The sequence below is a fragment of the Falco naumanni genome, chromosome 3, assembly GCF_017639655.2.
Source record: "Falco naumanni isolate bFalNau1 chromosome 3, bFalNau1.pat, whole genome shotgun sequence".
NCBI lineage: Eukaryota > Metazoa > Chordata > Aves > Falconiformes > Falconidae > Falco > Falco naumanni.
In genome coordinates this window covers 73875894-73901909 of record NC_054056.1, presented here as the reverse complement: position 1 = coordinate 73901909, position 26016 = coordinate 73875894, and the positions used below count along the sequence as shown (strand labels likewise).

General features: G+C 35.0%; 1 protein-coding gene across 1 annotated transcript in view; it reads right to left on the bottom strand.

Annotated features, from left to right (window-relative positions):
• The window catches only part of LOC121085629 (lipoxygenase homology domain-containing protein 1-like), a 144372-nt gene that overhangs the window by 43862 nt on the left and 74494 nt on the right, over window positions 1–26016 (bottom strand). The window contains exons 22-30 of the mRNA XM_040588484.1: window positions 25600–25780; window positions 23071–23281; window positions 15176–15327; window positions 12408–12486; window positions 10690–10821; window positions 10026–10204; window positions 9487–9573; window positions 5672–5804; window positions 4172–4311 (exon numbers count right to left, since the gene is read on the bottom strand). Coding sequence (XP_040444418.1) covers window positions 4172–4311; window positions 5672–5804; window positions 9487–9573; window positions 10026–10204; window positions 10690–10821; window positions 12408–12486; window positions 15176–15327; window positions 23071–23281; window positions 25600–25780 — 1294 coding nt within the window. The remainder of the gene's footprint in view (window positions 1–4171; window positions 4312–5671; window positions 5805–9486; window positions 9574–10025; window positions 10205–10689; window positions 10822–12407; window positions 12487–15175; window positions 15328–23070; window positions 23282–25599; window positions 25781–26016) is intronic.

Below are 26016 nucleotides of genomic sequence, written 5' to 3'. Positions count from 1 at the left end.
TTAGAAAAAGAAAACATCACAGTTGTTATTATTCCTAGCACAGCCTTAAGACTTTCTTACTTTGTTATATCTGCGATATCCCCAAACAGTTACCATGGCAAGTTATACCCCTTCATGTAATGCATATGTAAACCAATATAAGATCTAGCTGTGAGGAACATCTTGTAAATAACTTTTTGGAAGCACTCATTGCTTTTTAATTGTATTCTTTGTAGTTCTAAGCCAAATATAATTTTCTTGTCAGTCTACATGACCCTTGACTTTGAGGAAATAACCTGTATTGCTAATATTCATGTTCCTTCACAGCTAACTCTATCTGAAAAGGGGACCTATCATTAGTCTCATTCTTTGCGATAATAATTAACAGTCATTAGACAACAGTGGTCATAATCACCCATTGTTATCAATGAATTCTCATAATAATACACTAAATTGCCTACTCCCTCAGCATTAGCAAGCGTGTTCTTTCGGTTGATGTCATTACATTTCTTTTTTTCCCCCTCAGTAAAAAGACATTTAGAACTGCCTTAAACACACTACTGGAAGTGTAATTTAGGAAAGTCAAAAGGATTTTATATAAATTGTCTTGATTTATATAAAGTGTTAGCTAGGCAAAATTACAATCCCCATTTATTTAACCCATTAATCTGGTGTAAAAGTTAGACATACAATTACTTAAATAAATATGAACCAGCTTTACTTTCTGCAGTAATTAAATCAACTCTACTCTCTGTTCTTACATTTTCTTGCAATTTTCTGTCTTCCTAGCTTTTCCTTATACTCCAGTCCTCTATCAGGTCCTAATCAGAGATGCATTTTTTCATATCTCGTTTCTTTGTTTTCTTTGCCTGTCTATTCTATATTTTCCAGGGATAATGTTGACATAATCTAGTCTCTCAAGACAGCTTGCCCTTTACATCCCTTCCTTTCACCTTATGTTCTTAGATACTCTCACTAAAACCTCATTCCAACTTTTCTATTAATCTACTTCTATGTAAAAATAATGTAATACTGGTAGCAGTGTGTCAGACTGCAGATCCATCTAGTCCAGTATACCGTTGCCAACAGCTACCAATAACAGATTTCTAGGGAAGAGCTGAAAAACAGGGCAAATATATAGACATGCTTCTTGAATACAAAGTCTCTCGGGCTTTAGCAATTTGTGGTTCAGAGGTTTCCTGAGCCAGAGATTGTGTCTTTGCACTTAACAGTTCCCAGTGGAAAGTTGTCTTCCACGGCAATGTGCAATGGCTTTTTGCACCAACATGCATTTTACCGTCTATAACATCTTGTGCAGAAAGTAAAATGTATTAATTATGCACTGTGTAAAAAGCTACCTCCTTTTGTTTTGAATCTGCCACCTGCAGGTTTCATTTAATGGTCTTGAGCCCTTGTATTTCATGAGAAAACAGAATTACTTATTTTGTCTATGCCATTTTATATTTCTTATCTCCCTCTCCTTCCCTCTCAACATCCCTTTTCCAGGCCAAACAGTAGTTGTTTGCTTAGTTGTTCCTTGTATAGAAGATATTTCATAACACTTGTCTTCTTGCACTTTTAAAGACAAGTGAATCAGAACAAAACAAAGCATCTATTATTCATCTTAACCACAGAATTTACCTGGGAGTATTCTCAATATTTTCTGCTTTGGGGTGGCTGGGTTTTTTTCCTTTTTCTAATAATTCCAAAACATTTGATCTGTTCTGTTATCCTTTTGTTTTGCTGGGCTGACATCATTACAGTGCTATCTTAATGCTGAGGCTACTTTCCTATTTCAGAACCCATCATTTTGCATGCACATTTAAGGGGGTTTCCCCCTCACAGCCACTGCTTTTCATTTAGCTACAATTAATTTCATCTGCCTTTCTATTACCCAGTCACTCTGTATGAGGCCCTTCTGCAATCTCTGCCACTAACATTCATTTTTATTACCTTAAAAACTTAGTATCATCAGAACATTTTGCCATCTCCCTGCTCAACCATTTCCCAAGAACCTATTGTACAATGAGGAACATGAGTATACAAATTATCTAAGCAGAAGAAAACTTTCATTGTCCACAGTACAAAAATAGCTCACCTAAAACAAAGGATCTGCTTGGGAAGACACTCAGCACTCTATTGCTCAATATAGTGGCTCTGATTTCTTTAACACTAACAGCTGTGTCACTGACTCTGTATTAACATCCAGCTTGAAAGTGCCATGTAAATTATTTTTTAGAGCTCTTTTTCAGGTTATGTCACAGACTATGTACCTTTATGTCTTTTATTAACTATTCTAATTGCCTACAAACATTTGCCCTCAAAAACGCCAAGAAATAACCTGTATTTTGAATGTCATCCAGCCAATCAACATCAAACCTCTTCCTATGTTTTCATAACACAGTTTGAACTAAGGCAGCAGGATTCTGCAAACAATGACATCTTAAAAAAAAAAAAAAAAAAAGGGGGGGGTGTTGCAAGAGACTGTAAGAAAAGGAAAGAAAGAAAACCATGCCTAAATACTTTGGGTGAGAAGGCTACGGCCAAATTATTAAATATCTCCCAATGCATAGTAATTTCACTAGATAACAGGACATTAAATGCTATTATAAATCTAGCACTAAGTTATTGCTATGAAAAGGAGAGATTAAGTATATTTTTAAAAGATGTATTTAATTTTCCTCAGTAGTAAATGAAAAGGGAAATAAATGTCATTTAAATATATATGATTGCCTCTTTTCATTCTTGTCTAAACTATTGGTTACCTTCATTTTACAGTGGAAAATGAGGGACACAAGGAAGGTAAAATTACATTCAGATCATAGGTAAATCAGTGACTTAGCTTAGAAATGAATATAGACATCCCGCCTGTGAGTGCTTTATGCACTATATCACACAGTCCATTTGGAGCAATAGTTGTCTGAAGATAGTACTTATAGGTAAGCTAAGTAAGTAAGACAAATAAGAAAAAAGAGAAGCAGAGGTGGTGATGGCAAATTTTTAAAGAGGTTTTGAATGTATTAATGAAGAGCCAGAAAAAGATACAGGAAAGTGTAAGTGAGATGGTTAAAGAGATATTCTTCTACACAAGGAACAAGGAACAATCCGGGGACAAAACAAGTGTGAAGAAGATAGAGGTCTGTAAAAGCAAGAATGGCAAAGAGAAGGTGACAAGGAAAAAACATTCACTTCGTCTTCTAGTAACAGAAAGGAAAACTGATTAAACTAGTATGTGGCCATTTTACACAGGTTTCAAGTCAAGTTTAGTCCATACTATCACAGGAGATTGTGGATGCTCACCACATGTTTAAAAAGAGTTTACACAAATTCATGGAAGAAAAATTATCAGTGACTATGAAAAACAAGGATGACGTAGCTGGTTTCTGTGTTTCTAAGCTCAAGAAAATATTTTGGCATTATAAAGGAAATGAGGGAAAGATTGTTTAACGGTAAATCTGAGAAAACAGTAGAACAGGCCGCCTAGGAAAGTTATGGCATCTCAGCCATGAGAAATCTTAAGAAATGGTATGAAGTAAGTATAAAGGAACCTGCTTAATTGGATCAATGGGTCAATTGAAAGGTCTCATTAAATCCTATCTAGCAGTCATAGCTGGGCTGAGTCCAGGGTATGTGTGAACATGTTGTGCAGGTATAAACATTAATATGATAATCAGCAAAGGCTGACCAGGAAATCTCTCCTAGGAATTATCTTGAGCAGCCACAGTATGTTTACAAGCAGATTTACCAGTTTGTAATTTTATATATATTAATTAACATATAGTAGCTAACACATTTAAAATCTCTCTTTTAGCTATATCTGGACAGATCTTAAAAAAATCAGGTTTATAGGAGCAATCACAGGAAATAGCCCTGATATTTCTATACCAGCTTCACAAGTAACTGAAAATTAAGCCACAGAATGTTATATATTGTTGGGTTCAATTGCAGTTTCTAAGAACAGTTACTGATGGTTTGTGGGTTTAAAATTTATTGGTACTTGAACTATTCTTAAACCATAAACCCAGCTCAGGTAAAATGTCTATTCTTAGCAAGCAATACATCTTTTCCATAGGTTACCACAGTGTAACATCAATGCTTGAATTTTATAACTATAAAGAAACACAGTAGTGGAAGAAAGTAATAAAATAAAACACATTAAGCAAACATGTAAGAAAAATAACTCAGTACTAACCTGTCCTCTTTCAAAATTTGATTGTCTTAGTCTCCTTTTGCAGGAATCTCCCTTCTCTCCAAACACTGTGATAAATATATCTGCATCAGTCCCTGATGCGGGCAATGTTCCCGTATGAACACTGATCAAGTAAAGAACTTCTGTCATGAAAAATCAGTGACACAAGACATTACCAAATCAAACTGTTTAGCAATGTAAACATCAAACGTTATAAACTGATTTATTTTAGATAAAAGATTAATTTCAACACCAAGGAATGAAGTTATATTAATTTACATTAACGGTCTGAGTTTCATGCAGATTGCTAGCTACCTCACAACAGCACATTACAGCATTAGAGATGCAATGTTCTTTATGAATCAATGCAACAATCCATGCTTACATTACAGAAAAAGAAAATGTTGAAGATCCAGAGTCTTATCCAGAGGTCACTGAAACCAGCTGAGAGGATCACACTGATTTTATCAGGCTTTGTAAAAAGTCTTGAATTCTTGTAGGAATTAAAGGTCTTAAATTGAGTTAGGATTTATCATCTCTAACAATATTTTGCCAAAGAAAGAACACGGATGTAACAGATGAAATCGACTTTTCTTCTGAATCAGCTGAATTCTGTTTTAGTCTGATATTTTGATAATTATGGCCAGTATCAATTAATAGGTTCAGGATAAATGGCTCAGCTATTTATACAGGTTTACATTGTTATTATTCTTCTTCACCACAAAGGATGGCTTGCCATGACTTTTGGCTGATGAGTTATATACTACATACTCCTTGAGGCAGCATGACAGAGGATTTCTTTTATGGATTCTTCAAGCTCTGTGAAGAATTATATGTTATAACAGACTGCGAAGATACTTTTCCATTTGCAGTCTAGCCTTTGGTTATGTATTAAATGCAAAAAGTTTTAAATATTTTAACTAAGACTTCTGTTCATAAAGTATAATGAATGAGAATTCTTTTCTAAATATTTTACAAAATGTAATCAGAACAAAGAAAGATGTTATCATATTTTAAATATAATGATGAAAAGAAACAGAGCTTCTGAGGCAGAAATGGGGCTTGAAGAAAACAAAAAAATAGTTTTTTCTTTCTGTGATTCACACCATTATGACTTTGCACATGCCTGTTTTAAAACTGTGATTTAGTCCCTCACCAAGTGTAAATGAGTTGGGTTTTGAAAATCTTAACTGAAATATACTAATTGGGCTTTGCATATTTTTCAGACTTTCAAACAGGTACTTAGCCTAGTGAAAACAGTCATATCAGTGTGTTTTTTTTAAAACAGAAAAAAATGCTTTAACAATACACATTATTAAACACCATGCCGTTTACACAGGTATATTGAATGAATCTTTTAAAATAATTTTGAGTGTTTTTTTAATATATATAAAATGCATTGCAATCTTGCCTATTGTGTTCATCCCATTAGGTAGTTAATAAATTTCTGTGTGTGTGTGTGTGCACCTCCTCATGTGTTTATTTTTCAGTTCAGCAACTTACCCCTGAGTGGTGGCTTGTCTGGCCTGACCGCTGCTAGCTCTGTCACAGTCTCAGATCCATCTTCTCCAAAGAGACACTGGGCTTCAGTGTGAAAGCCCAACTCTTGTTTAGTGTCCAGGTCTTTTAGCCGAAGCTGCAAGCAGAATCAGAAGAAGAAATTCATATATCTGAATCATTTTGTTTCTTATTTCCATCCCAACAGAAACTGAAATTTCTTCCTATTGTTAATCCCTGCAAACACTTTATAACTTGACGCTGCATAAGAGCTACTGTAGTTGCTGAAAGCCACTGATTCTGCAGCCTGATGTTTATAGGTGTATTCATTGCATATTGACGCAGGCATAGGACCCATTTGTAAAGAACCAATGAAGGATACAGATTAAATAGGCCTGTATATAGATGTAATTTCAGAATATCAACTGAATGAACACAGTTACATCAATCTTAATAGCATATTACCATTTTGCAAAAACATCTGCTTTGCTGCTTTTTATTTGTTTGTATGTGACTTGCTATATCTCAGTTAGGATTTTCAAAGTTGGCAGAAATTAGGTGTCTAGTGGCCTTTGGGGCTCATTGTGGAGATACATTATTTGAAGAATGAATTCCAATAGAAGGTTGGAGTTTAGGCTCAGCTTCACTCCACCTGACTTTAAATACACAGTGGAGACTGAACAAATTAGGTTCCAAATCTGTGAACTTAGAACCTCCAAACTTAGGAAGCACAGCTTTGAAAGCTCACCTATCCTAGATACGGAGACAATGTGGAGCTCAGCTTCACGGGAGGGCAACTCAGATAGTGAACTTTATTTTAGGTCAGGTTATAAAATACAGAACGACAAACTATCAAGCATATGCGTGAACATTTATGGTAACTATTGCATGAAGGATTGAATTTGATAAATAGCTAATGACTGCAACTTGGCAGATATGGTTTCTTCAGCCTTTGAAATCTCTTTGTATAAAAATATTATATCCAAGACATTAAAAAGAAAACAAAATTCAACAAAAACTTAATTTCATTGAGACATTAAGTAATTGAAATTTTTAGGCAGGGATTCCCAGAATTTCTCTGGTGACTGTTTTACTATTACTGACACCAGTGACAGTAACAAAAGCTTGAGTGTCATTGTACAGGATACAAACACTACTATTTGGAAAACCTGAGTACAGATTTCCTTACATAGACTTCATGTGCAAGCTTGGAAATGCATAAATGTTTATATAATCAAATTATATAATTGAAATAATTAGGAATTTGATAGTTCCACTCTTAATAATTTTGTCAGACTATCTTGCCCTTGAGTTCCTAGAAATGTAAGTAGTGAATATTTCCATTACTGCTTATGCTTTGTGCCCAGTGCTTCACAAGATCAGGCACAAGACATCCAGATGAAAGTAAACAATTCTCCACGGCCATTTCCAGAATTAAACTATTACTTACATGAGTAAACAGTGGTTTTCTTTAGATACTGTTAAATTCCACTAAAATTGCAGCCAGTTGTTTTCCCATTTTTTACACTTGTAATAACTGAATTTTCTCAAACTAAATGTCTCATTTCTTCTCACACAAAAATATCCTCCCTAACTTCTATCAATATAAACATTCCTAACTAAATATCAATTAGTATCACAAACTCCTATCAGTATTAAAATTGGACTAAGGGTTACTTGCATATGCAGGCAGACATCCTACAGAAACTGGACTCATAAAAAGATGTGTAAATTTATGCAGACTTTGGCCTTAAAATAAAATGTACCTGACAGATTCTTGTTAATTGTAAGATCACATCCAAGTGTGAACTATATGTGAACATCCAAACCATACAGTGTTTCTATATTCGACACTAAAGTAAAAATTATTTTGTATTTTATTTTGGAAAGGGCCAGAAACTCTACCTTTGAGCAAGAAAAATTCTACTTATTCTACAGTATGCAAATCTTCAAAAGTTAAAGAAAAGACATAAATTTTCATTAAGATTATATCATTTTCTACATAAGTGTGCAGTAAACTGTAGATCAACAGTAAAAACTCTGGTACTTTGAAGCTGTTATAAACACCAAAATAGAGAAAATAGTAGCATAAAGAACATAGGGATATTATCTCCTTTTTAGCCTTTGCAGTTTCATTTGTAATCTCTGGGTTTTGTGAAATTTCTGAAACTTTGGCTATTACTTTTGTCACTTAAGGAGAAAGCAAGGAAGAGGATTCTTTTCAGTTGTGGCTGGGTTTGACCACTGATTCATAGTAAGCTTACACATCCTGCCTCCTATTATCTATTTCTATACAGCATTTCTATTTTTTACCTCACTGTAAGAGCCCTCTTAAAGTGAAAACAACTTGTTACATTTTAGATTATGCTAAATAAATAGTTTATAAATGGACTAGTACATGAGTAATAGATATTATAAGCTTATTACTAGCACAAGCAGTATATGTTATTGTGGCTTATGTTTGGGTTGTAAATGCACCAATAGAAGAGACTACATAGGTTTATAGCAACAACCTATTGACTCCTTGTCAATTTATAGCTACTAACAAACCAATTCTTAAATAACTTTTAAAGTATTTAAAGCATGAATAAAAAACATTTAGCCATTTGCAAAGCATTCTCTTTGAAAAGAAAGCAGAAAACAAGCAATTACATTTATGAGTTTTCTGCCATGTTTTGAGCCACCAGTTCTGGAGGCTGATATCATACTACATAATCACACAATGGATATGGTGAGGGTAGTGTCAACATATCATTGGACTGCTTTATCAAATGGCCTGGAGATGCATATTTTAAATGAGAAATTAGTTTTGCTTACCTATTCTTTCCACTCTTGTAGCCTAAACTGAGACTGCAAAATCAGCTGACAAAGAACATATTTGGGGAGAAAATATGATCGATAAACTCCTCCTCTATCCTTAGGAATTCATAAACTCAGACTTCATGCTCCTTTGAATACCATCAACATATTAAAATTTTATCTTTGAATGCAGCTGTTGAGCATTCCCCATCAGAACAGTTTCTGGACTGTTTGTTCATTTAAGGAATCACTCTTTGATCTTTTAAATCAGTAGTAGGGTTAAGGTACTGTGTGGCCCAGTCCAGACAAATATTCTAGTAAGTTTGGAATGATTCAATGCTATGTCCACAATGCTTTTTGTGCCCTTGCCTACAGGCACTGCTTATTGACACAATTTTTCTTTGCATTAACCTTCAAGATGAAGTATTTCCCCACAGCCCAAGTATTGTTCAGCCCCAACACCTGCCTATTCAATCTTCCTAACCACCCTGGGGAAAGGTATACATTTAAAATGTGGTTGAATTATACAATTGACAGCATTAAGTCATTTCACCATCTCTTTTTATGAAAGGTCTGAAGTACATATTAAACTACAATCAGATGTTTAAGGCCCACTGATGACCATGTTGTAATGAACAAATACTAAAATATCAGCTTAATTCATTTCCACAAGTAGGTTGCTTTCTGTCAGGAGACTCAGTATTTCCATGCAGGGACTAATGTTTCTGAACATCAGCAGAAAACACTGCCTTCCATGTCATGATGAGCTATGAAGAATGGATCTGCACATCAGTGAATAGGTATAGCATATTCAGCAGGCCCAAACAAGGTAGATCTGCACACACAGAGATCTAGAAGCTGTAGGTAATCATCTGTAGATGCCAGGTAACCGAGCCAAAAGATATCTGGCCTTGCTAGTGTGGTGCAAAGCAAAGCAAAGCTAAAAATCTGTCTTTTAACAGAAGATATTTACTGGTATTATGAAAAATATTACAAGTTTATATGTATCGTATTTGGAATACCTTGTGAAGTTTAATTCCTCTTCCCAAGCATGGACCAGATAACACAAAGGAAATCTTTGTTATGTCTCCAATATCACCAACAGTCAACTGTTAGAAAAATATATTTTAAAAAAATTAACTCTACATTGTATGTAACCATTACTTCATGTGCAAACTAGAGAACTGACATTTGCCCAGACCCAAGCTCATTGTAGAGAGACAGTTTCTAAGTAGTGAAAGCAGATTAGCTGAGGTTTGAGAAGTAGAATGTAAAGGAAGGATGGAATAGCTTCATTATTTATTGCCTTACTGTTAAGGCATAATAGTCTTAATTCAAAGTTAATGAGGCTTTTCATGTCAAAGTTGGCATTTGCTCAAGAGAGCTTTCCTAAGTGATATGTATTAGCCCACGTGAGAAGTGCTGTTTATTTAAGACATGGAGGTATAAACATTGACTGCGACAAAAAAATAATTCCATACAACTTCACATATGTTGGCTACAATTTTTACTTTACTGAAACTGTTTGGTAAGATTTGTATGAAATAGAAAAGAAACAGACCAAAAATGGATTATCACTCAGATTCTGAACTTTCTGTGCAGGGGATTTCCCTTTTCTTCCAAATACAACAACTTGAATATCAGGAACATCTTCTGGTACTTGTGTACAGTGTACCCATGTTTGCCATCGTCCTCTACTTTTAGTATCAAAATTTTTTATGAGAGATGTCACAGATGTTTCTGCAATGAAGAACATATATTCAGAGCTCATGTCTAAGTTATAAGGCAGTATAAGCCAAAAGATGCAAGGTTACATTGCCTGGTAGTGTTAGATCTAGCACAGGCAAGTCAGGCAACAAAGCTGCAAAACCCTCATTACTCATTTTATCCCGGTGGAAGTATAGAAAACCAGGCCAGCTGCTTCATGACTTCATGTCACACTTTTGCAGGGGCCACACCTGTCTTCTCTGTATTATTCCAAGGACAGGTTATGTGCTGCCAGAGGAGACTTTTAATACTGTTACTTCCATCTCCACCCCAGGCATAATTTCTTCCTCCTTAATTACAGAAGGCATGATTCGCCTTGGTCCAGGCCCCTGCCCCTCACCATTGGGTTACCAATACTCAGTTCTGCCTACATTGTGAAATAGCCTTATACTGATCCTGTTGTGCTTTGCCACGCAGTAGTGATTCACGCAAATGAAGGACATTTGTGCTGGTATTACCTTTGAGTGGAATTGCCACTTCTACAAAATCTTTCTTGGAGCGTTTATTTATCCAGTCATTGTGAACAAAAACATGTGCAGAAAAAGGGTAGAGGACTTCTTTTATAACAATTTTTTCCAAGAACCACTCATCTGATTGAAAATAAACAGGACGTTATCAATTTATACCTTTTAAGCAACAAAAAGTTCTGTGTATGCAGTCATAAGTTTCTGTTTTTAGAAAATCAAGAAAATGTTTTCTTTTGCTGCACTTCTTCAGGAAATAAGACTTCTGAATATATATTGGCTGTGTCTAAATGTGTTTATGTCTTTTCCCCTGGACTCTAAAATATTTGACAAAATGAAGAAGTCTTAAAGGTTTTGTGAAATTAAACATACAAATAGATTTGAGTTAATGATCTATTAGTGTCCTAAAAGATGGAAAGGCTTCTGTATGAGATCTCTAGACAGAAGAAATCCCCTAGAGGAAATTATATTATCAATGACCTAAAGGAAAAAGGATCAGGATTTCTACCACATTAGCCATCAGAAAATCTGCTCAACACACAACTTTCTTTCTGGTGAGGTTTTGTGCTATCTAATAAGGCATAAACTTCAGCTGAAGATTTTCTCATGATTGAGACCATTGTGTTGATTCTCTGGAAATCAAGCATTTGAAGACCAGATCTCTGAGTCATGGTAAACCTGATTATACTCCAAGTCTTGGTGAAGTCAATGAAAATTTGATCATTAATTTTAGTGTTATCATCTAGGAAATACATGGGAAATTGTCTCCAAATCAGTTTTTCCGAGTCTGAGTTTAACCTACAGTCATGTTATAGTCTTGGGTTTTTGATAAAGATGAAAGAACAAGAGACTCAGCTTATCATGCTCTGGAACAATCTTATCTCCATTATCAACATTATCTGCAGAAGTAGGATATCTATAGAATCTCTGTTCTGTTGCCTCTAAAAACAATGGGCCAAAATTGTAGACAAAATATTGAAGAAAATATCAATTCATAATTCTCCTTGCTGCTTTTTTTTTTTTTTAAGAAATAAGCAATTTTCTTTAACTTCAACAACTGCTGGGGAGTCTGAAGGAGGGCAATAAAAGATGTGCAGGAAGTGCAGCCTTTCTGTCTGCCACAACCTCACATATGCAGAATCCCTGTATTTCTCATGCGTTAGAAGAAAAGAAGATATGAGGCCGGAAGAGCCTTTCTTCGGTGTTCCACTTTCCAATCTGACAAACTGATTTGCTGTTCTTATCTTTACCTAGAAGCATTCAGTCCTGAAAGAAATTTCTCTTTTAAAATTAAAAAGTCAATCATCTAAAAATGGAGAGGAAGATAAAAATGTCAAAAACCTCAAAAGCATTGATGTCATATTAGTTCCTGAAAAAACAAAAGCTTTATTGACTATACTTATAAATGCATAGTAACTTCTATGGAGAAAAGTTTCACATATAATTTTACCATTTTTACACTGTCACATTTCCTGGGAATTCTTTACACATTTTAGTAAAACTAAGCTGGATACTTGACACAGGTAGTCTAACAGAAGTAATAAACAGCAGAAAATGGAAAGCAATTTCAAATTTCCTAGTACTTCTAAAAAAACTCTTGTGATTTTTAATCTTAAATTTAAGGTATTTCTGAAATTTTAGGATCTCCTAAATTATTACCTAGATTATTACTCCTAGATTATTACCATACATTAACTGAAAAAATTGCTGACCTTTTTTTAGACTCTTAAATCCAACAAGAACTTGGTTCAACTTGCCAAGGTATACTGCTTTGATTTTGAAAACATCCACCTGCAAAATGAAAATAATCAAAATTATATTTTAATCAAACTTAATATGTATCTGCTTTTGAATATTTATCAGTTTAGCCTTGTGTGTCTGGTCATTGTTTTGTATCTCAATGGAAACAAATTTCTATTCTTTATGCCATTCCATTGTCTTTGAGTTCACAATTAAACGTTACATGCTATAATTGATATTTTCTGATCCAGTTAATATTATAAATTATGAATTTCAAAATGCTGCTGTATTTAATAGGAAGGAATTTTGGCAACATCATATACACACACTAGCAATGAAATGTTCGTTTCTAGTACCTTCATGGACTGAAATAACCAAATCAGATCCAATTACTACTCATGTTGAAAGTTACTTTGATCCAGAACATAACTCCCAATGAAACTGACGAACAACAGGTATCTAATAATTCTGAACATCTGGATCAATTTCATTTTCATTAAAATTCACAGTTAATTTAGTGGGAATTCGGCAAGTAAATGGGCATGAAGTGAATAGTATCTGGGAAGTTTTCAATCACTGTGCGATTGGGATAAGGAGTTTTCATTTAAGCCATCTCTATAATAAGTCAAATTTTCCCCATAAAACAGACTTGGATGATGAATAGACTTCATGGAATCTTCCCTTTTTTTCCCTACTGTAAAACTTCATAGTATATTCACCTTCTTGCATATATACGTTTGTCTTTTTGCAGTCATCTTTCCTCATAATCAGTGGGAAAGCTCACATAAGTATGGACACTGACAGTGGGGAGACACATTGTTTGAAGTATATATTTGTTGGCTTTTTTGAACTGGGCCTGAAGAAATGAGGTTTGAAAACAAACTATCCATGAACAGATTCATGTACTTGTTTGGGAAACCTGCTGCAGAATAAAATCTCCATGAGTAAAACTGGCTTATTTCTCATGACTTCATGAGCTATCCTGTTGTAGACAGAACCACTTGTCTGGATTGAAAATTCAATTTGAAGACAAAAGTTTGGGACAAACTGGGAGGTTTCAAAACAAACAAGAAATGTTGTACCTATGGTTGCTTCCAAACATACAAAAATCCATGCTACCATATTGATCACAAGTCATCTAGAAGAAAAGAGCAAAGACTGAGAACAGAGAATTAGGCATTTGAGGGCAAGCTGGAGTAAAGAAAACTGAGAGAATGAATACCCAAACAGTTGCTACTCAAATTCTTTTCTATAAGAAGAAGATTAGGGTGCTATGGCCCTGGATATAGAAAAGCCCTTTATAATTTCAGATGAAGGATTTAGCCTTCTGAACAAGCCCATTCAAAAACTGACACAGAATCTGGATTACATAGTAAAAATCCTTGTGAATTTGCAGATTTCCACTGCAGCAAGTATTCACGTGTCAATCGTATTGTTCACATATTTTTCTCTACAAGTTTTATTCTTAAAGAAAAAGAAACATACATTCTTTCAGTCTGTACTGATACCTTATCCATTGTAGCAAGCAGTTTTGCTGTCCAGATTTCTTTAAGGTATTATCTTAAAGATATATCATATAGAACTATTATTTATATCACAAAAGATATTAATTAATAAAATTTTGTACGTTACTTCTTAAAGCCAGATGAACCCTACTATCCTGTCATCATTAGTTTCAAATTTATTTTGTGACATCTGAGCTAGCAGTATGATCAGTTTTTAATGAATGTGACATTGGGCACATATATTCTCTTCCACAATGGAGAAAGAAAATACAGGAATACAGAGGGCATAATGATTAACAAAGATTCAGTCTGGTTTTCAGACAACAACCATTGTGTCCTCTGGAATCGTTAGAACTGAAAAGCAGATAAAATAAACAGAGACACATTTAAATAATAAATGAAGCATATTGCAAGCAGATTTCTCTAGATTTCTACATCAGAGAACAAACTAATCTGGGTTGGCTGGCAATGATGAAATACTCTCTCCTTCCCTCCCCAAAAGAAGATTCCTATGTACTTTGCAATGATTTTATGATTACTTTAAAACAAAAATTTAAAAATCTTCCAAACCTAAACTCAGAGCAAACAGTAGGGTCTAGTAATGTATCAGCTAGAAATTTCCTTTTGATCTGAAATAAACATTTCCTTTTGATCTGAAATTTGTTTTAGTTACTTTGTTCTTTTGCCAATAACTACTCCAGAAATTACTCTTTTAGGAAAAGCCCTTTAAGCCTCAAAGAGCAATAATATGTTTACCATGTTTAAAAGCAATAAGTGGGTGGAAGAATTGGAAACATGAAAAAATAAAACTCTGCGTGGAACACTATTAGTGTTCAGGAAAGTTGACAAGAAAAGGTCAGTTTAAAGTAGCTACAAAGGCAAGATATCCTAAAGAAATGTTACCTATCAGTTCTATCAATCAAGCACATCTTAACAAGCACTGATACCTCCCTGGCCTTAAAAGTCTGGAAAATCAAAACAACTTTTAGAGTATATTTAATCCCACTCAAAATTACTTCAACTTAACTGTTTCTCTGTTGCACAATGCTGACAATGCTTAAAAGCAACATGTTACCTATGGAGACAATCACATCAGCTACAAGAGAAAATTATGTCTATATGGAACACAAAACACTCATATTTTTGATACTTTGTCCATGAAAGACTTTATGTAAATATAAATTTTAACAAAAAGACACTCACAGATTCAGTTACATTTTTCCTCATTTTTTTACCTGCCCTCTAGCAAAAGTGATCAGGCTGTTTCTTGAATTAAGCCATCGTTTCCCCGAGTCACTCTTTTCTCCTTGTATACAAAGATAGGCCTCACCAGTGGCATCTGCTTTCTTCAAGTCTCCCGTGTGCAAATGGATTGTATATTCCACAACTTTAGAAAAAATACACATACAAAACCAAAAAGTCAGCAGAACAAAACGCTCTTTGTCCTCTTGCCCAACACCTGTATTATGTACCGATCCCTGGTAGAAACAATTGCAAGTTTCATCTGAACCCCATACTATGCCACAGAAGAGGGAGTACAGGTCTCTTCAGTCCTAGTGATAACCAAAACATTCTTGCTGCATAACTCCCTGTTTGGCAACCTGCAGAATACAGATTTGTCCTGCTCGGACACCACTCCCAGAAAATCAGGACTATTGGCTGCTGTTTGGGGCACAGGATCTCCTATGTACTAGCCCCTTCCCCCTAAGGTAGGGAATTCCTTTCTAAGAAATACTTTATGCTTACATGCTCTTTGGAAAGTCTGAGTTTTGCTTTTTAAGACTACCTACTCATATTTCATTGTTTCTTCCTTACCTCTCTCTCTATTATTTTCTCCTTGAAATGAAATGGGAGGTTAGACTTATAAATGACTCAGAAGAGTGCTGGGACCTGATTGTCTTAAGCTTTAAATTCATGTAATTACCTCCCAATGAATGAACACATCAGGACTATCAAGCTTTCTCACTAGCCAGACCGTAATACTCTCACAACATTCTTGAGTTAAAACATGTGAATGTGAAACAGAATTACTGAATTAAAAATTCTTCAACATCAGCTTTAATACATGAATAGAAAACCTCCTCACATTTGGTATCAGTCTCCAAAGAATCTCCCATGTACTATATACTGACCCACAAAACCAGATCAGCTAAGTGAAATTTGAGTTTATGAGAAAGCATTCCTGATTTTCTCAGTTGTGGTCATAGTATAAAGATTAGAAGAGACATCTATGGCCACTATGTGGAGCTTCTGCTTCTGTGCCTCTTTCTGACGTGATACACAGGGGAGTGATGTAGATGAGACTAGATTACATTAATTCCAAAGAAACTTAATGAAAAACTCCTATGTTCATTCTTTAAATGACCTATTTTAGCCCCTGAGTTTATCATGGAAACAAGGAACAAGGAAATACTTAAAAGAAGCAGGTCACATTCTCAATATTCATGGTTATTTGCATAATTTTAACAAGAAGGAGCCATGGAAAAAAATAAGAAGGGGGTTTGGGGGCTGGGGTTTTTTTTCCTCCAAGTGTATGTCTGCTCTTACTCAGATTACCATAAGAAATCTGTGTAAAAAATCAAGACTGATTTTTTTTCTTAAGGACTGTGCCCCCTTAAAATCCAGCATTTTACACATGCTGAGCTATCTTTGACTATGCCAAACTATTCAGCCCCAACTCCCACAACCTTCATCACTGGCACAGTAAAGCAGACATAGACAACATCTAGACTATGTGACAGTTATGTGATGGAGAAACTTTTCCAGCCTCACTCTGCCACTTGTCCCTACCTGGCTATATATCTGCTTTCCCAGGAAACACATGTGAGCAAAGAAGGGAAATGGTGCTTAAGACAGACATGAAACCAAGGAGAAACTAAGAAGCACTTTCAGTCACAATCGACAAGTCAAAGAACACTGAAATACACATTATTCAAGTCTGAAATACATATTTCAGTCTAAAAGACAACACAGAATACACAAATAGCTAAGTATACATCCTGGAAACATCTGGTATTTTCAGTACAGTTTGCTTCTTGAATCAAATTTATTCCAAGATAGAAATGGCCCAATTTAACCAAACCGTACATCCTTGAAAAAGATATAATTATGAGAACTTTCTGGTAGGTTTGAGAATAATTGCTAGAACCCAGAAGCTAAGGCTGTCATTTATTTTCAAGCGTAGGTGATAGGAAAACAGGGAGGGGAGAAAAAAAAAAGTGTTCTGAGGATATTTATTTTTAAGCTTTTCTTACAGCTTTTTTCACAAGCTGGTGCTATTCATATCAAGTGTTATAATCAAAAGGCCTGAATTCAAATATTGTGACAATTTATATAGCTATTTCTTTATATATTAAAAATAAAAAGGTCAAATAACTGGAACAAGGTTTCTAAAGGGTCTTTGCATACTGATTGGAAAATTAGTATCTAAAAGGATTTGTCAAATGATAAGAGCTGTGTCAGTCCTCAAATAAAGTTGTGCTCATTCAATAAACTTCTGAAATGTCTTTGTTTCTCTTCATGTTTTACTATGTGGGGATGATACCCAAGAAAATGTTTTCTAAAAAGTAACTTTATTTCACTGCAGCACTATTTATTTTACTTCAGAGACTTCCCCTGGGATTTTTATTTTTTTTTAATCATTTAAACCAAGGGCTGGGAAAGTACTTGTAATTGACAGCATCATTCATGTTTGATGATAAGAAGTAAACCAAGAGTTTTCTTAGGCTGGGGTCCTAATGTATCTCATATCCCTTTCTTCGAGGCAGTTAAATATGCACTGCCGTGTGAAAGACAACATAGCTGCATTAAAGTCAGCGTAGCTACACAAACTTGCTCTTGCTGGAGATCCAGATAGTTGAAAGTATGTGAGCTGTCCAGATGACTCTTTAGCATTTAGCCAATGGTATTTTTGCTTTTAGAGGAGTTAAGATATGAAGATAAGATTCTGTGTTAATCATCTACAGTGTTGCCTTGCCTGTATACTTTCTTCATATAAGCAGATTCATTGAAGTCAAAAGGCTACTTGTGTGAATAAGGTCAGGAGAGTTTGATCCACAGATCTGATCTCTCATGTAGGATAGATTAGAAATCACAGTGTTCACAATCATCTTTACTGCTTTTGTCCAGAATCATTAATATACTTCATCATGAGCTTAGCTTTAATCACACAAGTAGCATTCAAACAAAATATACACTGAAAATCAGAAACATATCTAATTATTTTTGCTGAGGTAGTTATTTTCAGCTGAATCTTCTGAATCTCTTGATGCATAATTTAAAGCTCAATGTAGTCATGGCAAATACTTCCTGTTCATTTTCAAAGGCTTTGGATCAAAGAAAGGACTTCACTCTATAAGTGAAATAAAAATATACAAAGTAACCCCTGTGAAGGAAGATGTGACATAAAAGTGATTCTGAGAAATGGGGTAAAAGTTTTTAGGATGAGTACGGGACCATTCTGACTACCAGATGAACAACATACCCCAACAAAAAAAACTACTAAAATAAGATATTCCGTTCAACTTTGCCATTCTTTGTCTCTTCCCAATCCTATTTATAAAAGCTCACTTTCAGATGCAAGCTAACATAGTACAAAACTGAAAGTGATCACCTAATGCTCATTAAAAAGGGAATAAAATGTGATTTACAGCTAGAATGGAAGGCTGTGTTCTGAATTTGCCTGTTGTTGAATTTGCTATGGACTATGCATTTAAATATCATTTATTGTGATAATTCAGTAACATTTACCCACAGAACTCTCAATAGCCTTTCAAGGGTGAACAGTTTAAATGACATAATCACATCCTTTCTGAATGTCAGAGGTATAGTTAAACCTTTTACACCATTGTGATTTTAACTTTGTAATGAAATCAGGCAATGCAGGTCATTTTTCCAATGGCAGGTAAACAGTAAGAAAAGCTGTGGGGGAGGAAACGTACTATCAAATGAACTCCTCCTGTCGGAGCTCTCAAGACCTTTGCTCTCACTGCTCTCCTCTATAGCTTTTTCCATGGAAAGATAAGATGGTAGGGTTGAGCATATAAAAGGGGCAGGGTATGGTGCTGTTTTTCAGAGCTGTTGGATAGAGCCAACAGACTTTTTTTCATAGGCTTCTGCAAAAGTTCTACTCTACAAAACAGTGAAATAAATAGAAAAAAGCAATATGGGGAATAAGTATTCCAGAGATTATTGTCATAATTCCCCATTATGTTTTTATGTCCCCAGTTTTGTTTTTAAATGAATGTTAGGCAACAAAGAATCAAAGAGGAGTAGAGTAGGCAGGGATATTTTTAAAATGCTCATTTGGTTCTATGGCAAAAAAATGTGGAAAACTAACTTGTTGGCTAGCCCTGCTAATTTATCACTTAAGAAGTGTCAAAAAATTTAAATCATTTTTTCTGTGAAATTAAAGGTTCAGAACAAGATCCTCAGTTGATATAGCCATGCAGCTAATATGCTCAAGACAGTGGAGCAAATCAGTTTATGCCAGTTGAATATTGGATCTTATTAACCTAGTCAAAAGTACAGGGTTCATCTAACCTACACAACAGAGTGTGGTAGAAAGATGCCTGAGTGAGCAGGAATTTGAATCAATAAAAGTGAGCAGAACAGCATGATTCACTTCACCAGCTCTACTCCTAAGCCAGGCTGGTTCATGCACGTTTGGAGTCATGCTTGAGCTAAGAAGACTAGTAAGTCAAAAGACTACATTAGCTGAAGCACCTCTAAACTTCTTTCCTTTGGAAGATAACATGAGACTTACCATTAACTTTAATGAAAAAGCAATTATCTGATACATATAAGCTTCTGGACTGAATTGTATCTGGAAGAGTTAAGTATCATGTAGTGAAAAACTACTCCATGCTCAAACATATCATGGTACACTACCACATAATAATGATCTATTGTAATCAACAAAGCAGTGAAATGTTATAATTATCTATTAACTACAACAACATAAAGTTGGATGATTTTTAATAGAGGTCAATATGTTTGCTAATACAGATGTTTCTTACTACAGATATTAAACACTTAAACTCTTCACATTCTTGTGTTATCAGACTTGACTGGGGGAGTGAAGAGGAGCAGGATGTCAGTAGACACCAGAAAACACACTTTTTTTATCTCAGAGGAGCCTAAAGTCAACCAGAAGAGGCCAGTTTGCAACTGGTATTAAAAATCCTTTAGTAAAGAGAGGGTAACGCTGATCTTCAATAGTTGCTTTGACAGTTATATATTGCAAAGTTCTTTCAAAATTCTTACTTACAAAGAGCTTCTATTGCTATATAACTCCTGATGCATACCTTAAACTGCAGTCACAAATAATGGCATTCTAAAAATCAAGATATTATCTAAAAAAATCAAGAAATTTGGAGCCTAACAGCAAGAATTTCTAAAATGTTAATTGTTACTGTGTTCAATAACTTTGTCCCAATGTTTTAATATGCACATCAATGTCCTGCACAGAATTATCACAGAATTCATAAAAAAAATAATTAATCAATGTCTTTTAATCCAAAGTCCAAAAAGGTGCATGGTAAATAATTTGACTTATGATACAGATAGACTAAAATAATGTGCTCACAAACACTAAGATGGGCAGACTAAAGAAAAGAAATAAAAAAAAATATTTCCTTCTGTGACACTAGCTAATATCCAGAACACAAATTAAGCTCTGAGATAATCTCACAGAATCTAATTAAACTATGCAATAGTTCAATCTTGTTTGATTAAACTTTGATCTGTTTTTTTTAGAATAATTCAATCTGGTAAAATACCTCTAGTCTGGAATCAGGCACTCACTTTTAAGAAATATTTCTACAGATAGCAGAAAGAAACAATTTTGGAGAATCAAGTTTAAATTTTGCTTATTTTTTCTTCATGTGTTTGTTTTTAATTATTAAGAAAAGATTCAATGATAGCTGATAACTGTGATGGGATTTACTGGCCATGAAAAATTATCCTCATGCCCCACCAGATGAGGTGGGATATGCAGGAGACATGGACAGAGGATACATTAGATGTTAGAGATGGGGGAAAATGGAACAAATGTGTTTGTAGATGCAGGAAAAATTTAGAGTGCTCACTGCTTTTAACAAAAGGAATTGCAATTTTTGTGAAGATTACAAATTAGCATGTGTATGTGGGTTTGCCTTACTAAATCTCATGGAATCAATTATTTTAGAACAGAAGTAATTATGTTAGTATGGTTTTCCTTACAACCAGGCAATTGACATTACTGAGAAAGGTTACTGTTTATTTGGATGCTTAGGTTTTAGCTTTTACTTTGCTTCCTATAAAGATATATACCTGTTGTTTGCTTTGTCTGGGGAAAGCAATGATCAGTATCTTTCAAAATTGTTTTGTCTTTATTTGAATTTATTCTATCAAGACATTCATTAAAGACACCTCCATAAATGGATGTCTCTTTCAAAGCAATAATGAGAGCAAACACATAAAAATGAATTATTTTTTTTTTGTTTCTAGTAATCAAACTGGAACACAAGGAAGAAGCTGACTAAAATTTTAGACTGAATTAGCATTGGGACTACAAAGAATAAAATTGATATTAACACTTCCAGTTGTACATCACTGGAGTCCAGAAAATGGTTTGTAGGAAACTTCTTAGGTTAGTACATACAACCCATCAATGGAATGATTTTTTAAGGGAGAGTATATACACATGTTTTTCCTAGAAAATTTCCAAGAAAAACACCTTATCTTTCTAATATATCTGAAAACAAAATTGCTTTACAAATCAGGATGATACTGTCTGACAGTATCTCCATGTGGTTCTCAGCATAATAGAGGCTTGAAGGTGTGTCTTCTTGAAAATCTTTTTGTTTGAATTTCTGGACTTTTTATATGTAGTTAAACATTCAGCAATTTTGAATTCTAAAAATAATCACCAATACGTACATTTTTCCCATCTTTTTCATAAATAAATTGGGGAAATAGAGCTTTTTAACAAGTTCTGTATTTCCTATATTCATAATCATACATTCTGCATATATTACATCCAATATCCAATGTTGTTTTGAATCTGATGGATCAAAACCATAAGATTTTTTCAGTAAATGAATACAAGGCTACTAATTATTTAAAATTATGGAAACATACTCAAACCCACAAATTTAAAAGGTCTTCAGTGTTTCATTTGTCCAAGTTTCCACTTTAAATGGGATGAAATATTCAGGAAAAATCTCTTTAAAGAATAGTGTGCGAAAGTTCACATGGAATATTTTATTCCTTTTTCTGGTCCACTTCCATCTTTTTCTATTAATTTCTGCTTAAGCAGAACACTTTTTGTACTATGGCCTCTAGCAATAAACCTCTTAACTGTCACTAAAAGCTTCAATATATGATCTTTACTATTCCCATCAATCCTCTTTATTCTAATGAACTGGATAGATGGGAAGCCTGTTCTTAAATAGCTAGTGGCCAACTTATCGGTATGCAATCTTTTGTTCCTCTCCATACTCCTGGAGGGTTGGGAAAAATCACTTTGTTTTCTCTCTGGCATCATACAATTTGCATGTGTTACTAACAGCAGAGAAACATGCAATTTAATATATAGTTTTGTGGAATATTACTTACTGTGCTGTAAACTTCTCATCAATGTTAATAAAAACACTAGTGCAATTGAAATTCTGGGATATCTCTTTGCTGGCTAACTATAACACATTTTAAAAATTCTGCCTCTGTTTTGTAGGGACTCTGCAATTCTTTCATTCTTAAAAAATTACTATGTTTCTAGGTCACATACTTTTTTGTGAATAGGAAGATTCAGGTAATATCACACAGTGGATGATATTTTGTACATATATTCAGCTGACATAGCATTAATTTGAAGAGATAATAAATAAACTAAAAGTGGAACATCATCTAGCATGAAAGAAGCCAAATCCTACGTTTGGTGCCATCAGTTACAGCATCTGTCATAATCCTGATACCAATGATTTCTGTTCTCTCAGCTTTCTTTTGTGATAAATGCATGTGAAAAAAAAATCATACTGCTTAATATCAAATTCTCGTGGAAACCCTCACAGTGTTTTAGGCCCAAAAGAGATATACTGGGGTTCCAGGGACAGATCCTGACCCCAGTGGCAAAAAAAAGGATTTAGCTTACCAGGCAAAGGCTCCTGATCTGCGTGGAGAGCCGGCAGTTCCACACATTTGTCTTCTTTAGGGTTGAACCAGCAGTCAAAAGCTAAATACATCTCTTCCTTTGTGCCTGTGTGCTTCATATGCAGTAAATCTAAGTGCCATGACTGTTTTAGCTTGCTATGTGAGCCAGTTACCTGAACTTTGTCTATTAAGCCAATATCTGCCAGTTCATCCTATGTGAGGAGGAAGAGAAGATTAATGGATCTCATTCTAATTGTGCCAGATCAAATGTAGTTGACAGCTGTATGCAACAGGTGAGCAAACTTCAGTAGTTAAAGAACTGGGACAGATTTATAACTGCTACTATTTTTCCCCTTTCTAATGAATACAAAATTTATTTACTACCCTGAATGAGGAGATGGAATGCTTGAGGTTTGATATCAGGGAGCAAATGATGGCAGTCACTGCTGAAATTGGTACACAGAACAAGACAGAGTGTCCATAGATATTACACTGATTCAGTAGACTATTTGCAAGCACAGATGCTTTAGTCAATGTAAAACATTTTGAACACTATTAGAAATATTTCTTACAACTTGTAGCAAAAAAATGGTGCATTTAACTATAAATTTGAAGGACTATTAAACTGTTTTTGAGGAAACATCCAAGAGCTCCTCCATCTTTACCCTACATCAAGTTTTCATATAGAAGCTGCCTATTAAAATCTTCCTCTTATTGCATTCATTCTTGGGAAAAAATCTCCTAGTTCTACTGGAGATAGTATAGCAGCTCTGTGACAGCATTGCCTGAGTAAGTGAAAGTAGAGGAGGCCTTAGGTAACTAATTATTGATTTTTCCCTGTAAGGGAAAAAGAGAAAACAGAAGTTGTCTTTCCCTCTTCCTATTCTCTGCTTCTCATACTCTTTCCCCTACCCTTCCATTTCAAAAGCTGCCCAGCTACTAGAAGTGCATTTGATCTGACTTCAGCCTTTCCTCTGACAGTGCACTTCCAGTTTTATTCTATTTCTTTATATTTACCAGAGATTCCTAGAAATAACTTAGGAAAACCTTCAGGGTACTACTCATTTTGGATCACGTTTATGGCCTAGGCGAATCTGCTTAGTTCCTCTTGCGTTAAAGAAAAGAGGAACATAAGAAAACAGCCAACTATTTCCTTAGCTCAATCGTTGAGTCAAATTTACCTGACCAGTAGGAAGGAGAACCAGGAAACAGTTTCTTTAACCACAACTTCAAAGCTGCTTTCCGATAAACCTCTAAATGAAATGTAATATATTTTCACTTTCAGGGCTTTTTGCCAGGGGTCTTTTCAGCTCTTCCCCCACCCCCCACATGATTTTCTCTTGCTACCTGATTCCATGGTTGCAGCAGTCAATCATGAAGAAACATATTTTGGGATATGGCTTCATGGAAATATTTCTCTGATGCAAAGCTAGCTTGTGAGGTTCCCACTTCCCTGTCTGCCCACTTGCTCCCATTCCCTCAGTCCTGCCCTATACTTTTTTCTGCAGCTACAGGATGAACCAATCAAGGTTAAAACTAAGGCTAAGGAGTGAATCAAGGTTGAAACTTCCAGTTTTCTCACAGGGATCAACTATTTCCTCAAAATCCACAAAGGGCAAAAGAAGGATGGAGCAAGCAGTACAAGAACGGGACAGGTGGTAGTTAGACTTCCCTTGAATACTGTCCTAGCTTCCAGCAGTTTGTGGCTCAGAGATTTCCTGAGCCAGAGGAGGTATCTGCCATGTTTACCTCCAGATTCTTTCATGGAGAACAAACCCAGAAAAGCGTAAGAGTGAGACAGCGTTGGCAATGCAAAGGAATTATAGCTACAGGAGGGAGGTAAGAGCGTTGGGAAAAGAAGCAGCCTACAATTCAGCAAAAGACGTTTGTAAATATTTCAGTTAAGGGGTTATAGGAGGAAATGAAGACAAACAATGGAAGGGCAGAACCAAATGAGGAAGGAGAAAACTTGTGGGTAAAAAGGAGCTGATCAAGAGGGAAAAGACAATTATAATGACAGGCAAAAAAAGAGAGAAACCCTGCAAGAAGAGGAGGTTAGCCTGGAGAAACATGGTGGCAGGGATGAATAAATTACATGAAAGAGAAAAATGATAATTCTGTAAGTTTTGTCTCATTTATGATTCTTCTTCTCCATCATCAGCCTCAAAATTTCTATAGTATCCCATAGCATACTGTGTGTTTACAAATTACTTACTTTTGTGAGATCAACAAAACCTGTAAATCAGTACCTGCAGCGTGGTATATACTGTGATATGCACCAAGGGACCAATTTGCTCACTTAGGCATTCTCAGTATCACACATTGGGAGAATCTGCTCCTTCAAAAACCATTGTTCAAGCGGCAGCGTTACTACCTACAGACAAAAATGATGACCTGTGCCAAACCTGCACAGAGGACTTAAAAATCAATTTGGTAGTTTAGTTTAAAGAAACAATTTGTCTCAAAATTAAGTGGGTTATTGGCTACATGATTCTTAGACTTTTCTTTCAATAGAGAAAGGTTGAAGTACTTTGATCTGAATTGCTTTTCCCGTAACTTGAAGTGGCAACTTTTTGCGACTCAGATTGCCGTAGAAGATAAAAGAAAGGCATATCGGACCCTCTTCATCGCTCAAGTCAGATCCAATGATGTCCATTATCCAGAGACCTGATGAATTCATATTGATTTCAGACAGTTTAGGACTAGTCAATCTTCTACCTTTAAAAATTATCAGAGAGAAAGAGGAAAGAAGACAACATGAGAGAATGACATAATATAGCAGGACCATTTCCTTTACGGTACACAAACAAAGCTCTGTTTGCAGTTTATGTTGTATCTATAGCAAGAGCTCACTAAGAATAACACATCAATCCCTTTATTAGAATATTTGCCAAGACTTTAACACCTTAATACTCCTTCTGTGTTTAAAATTTAGTTTCAGAGTTAT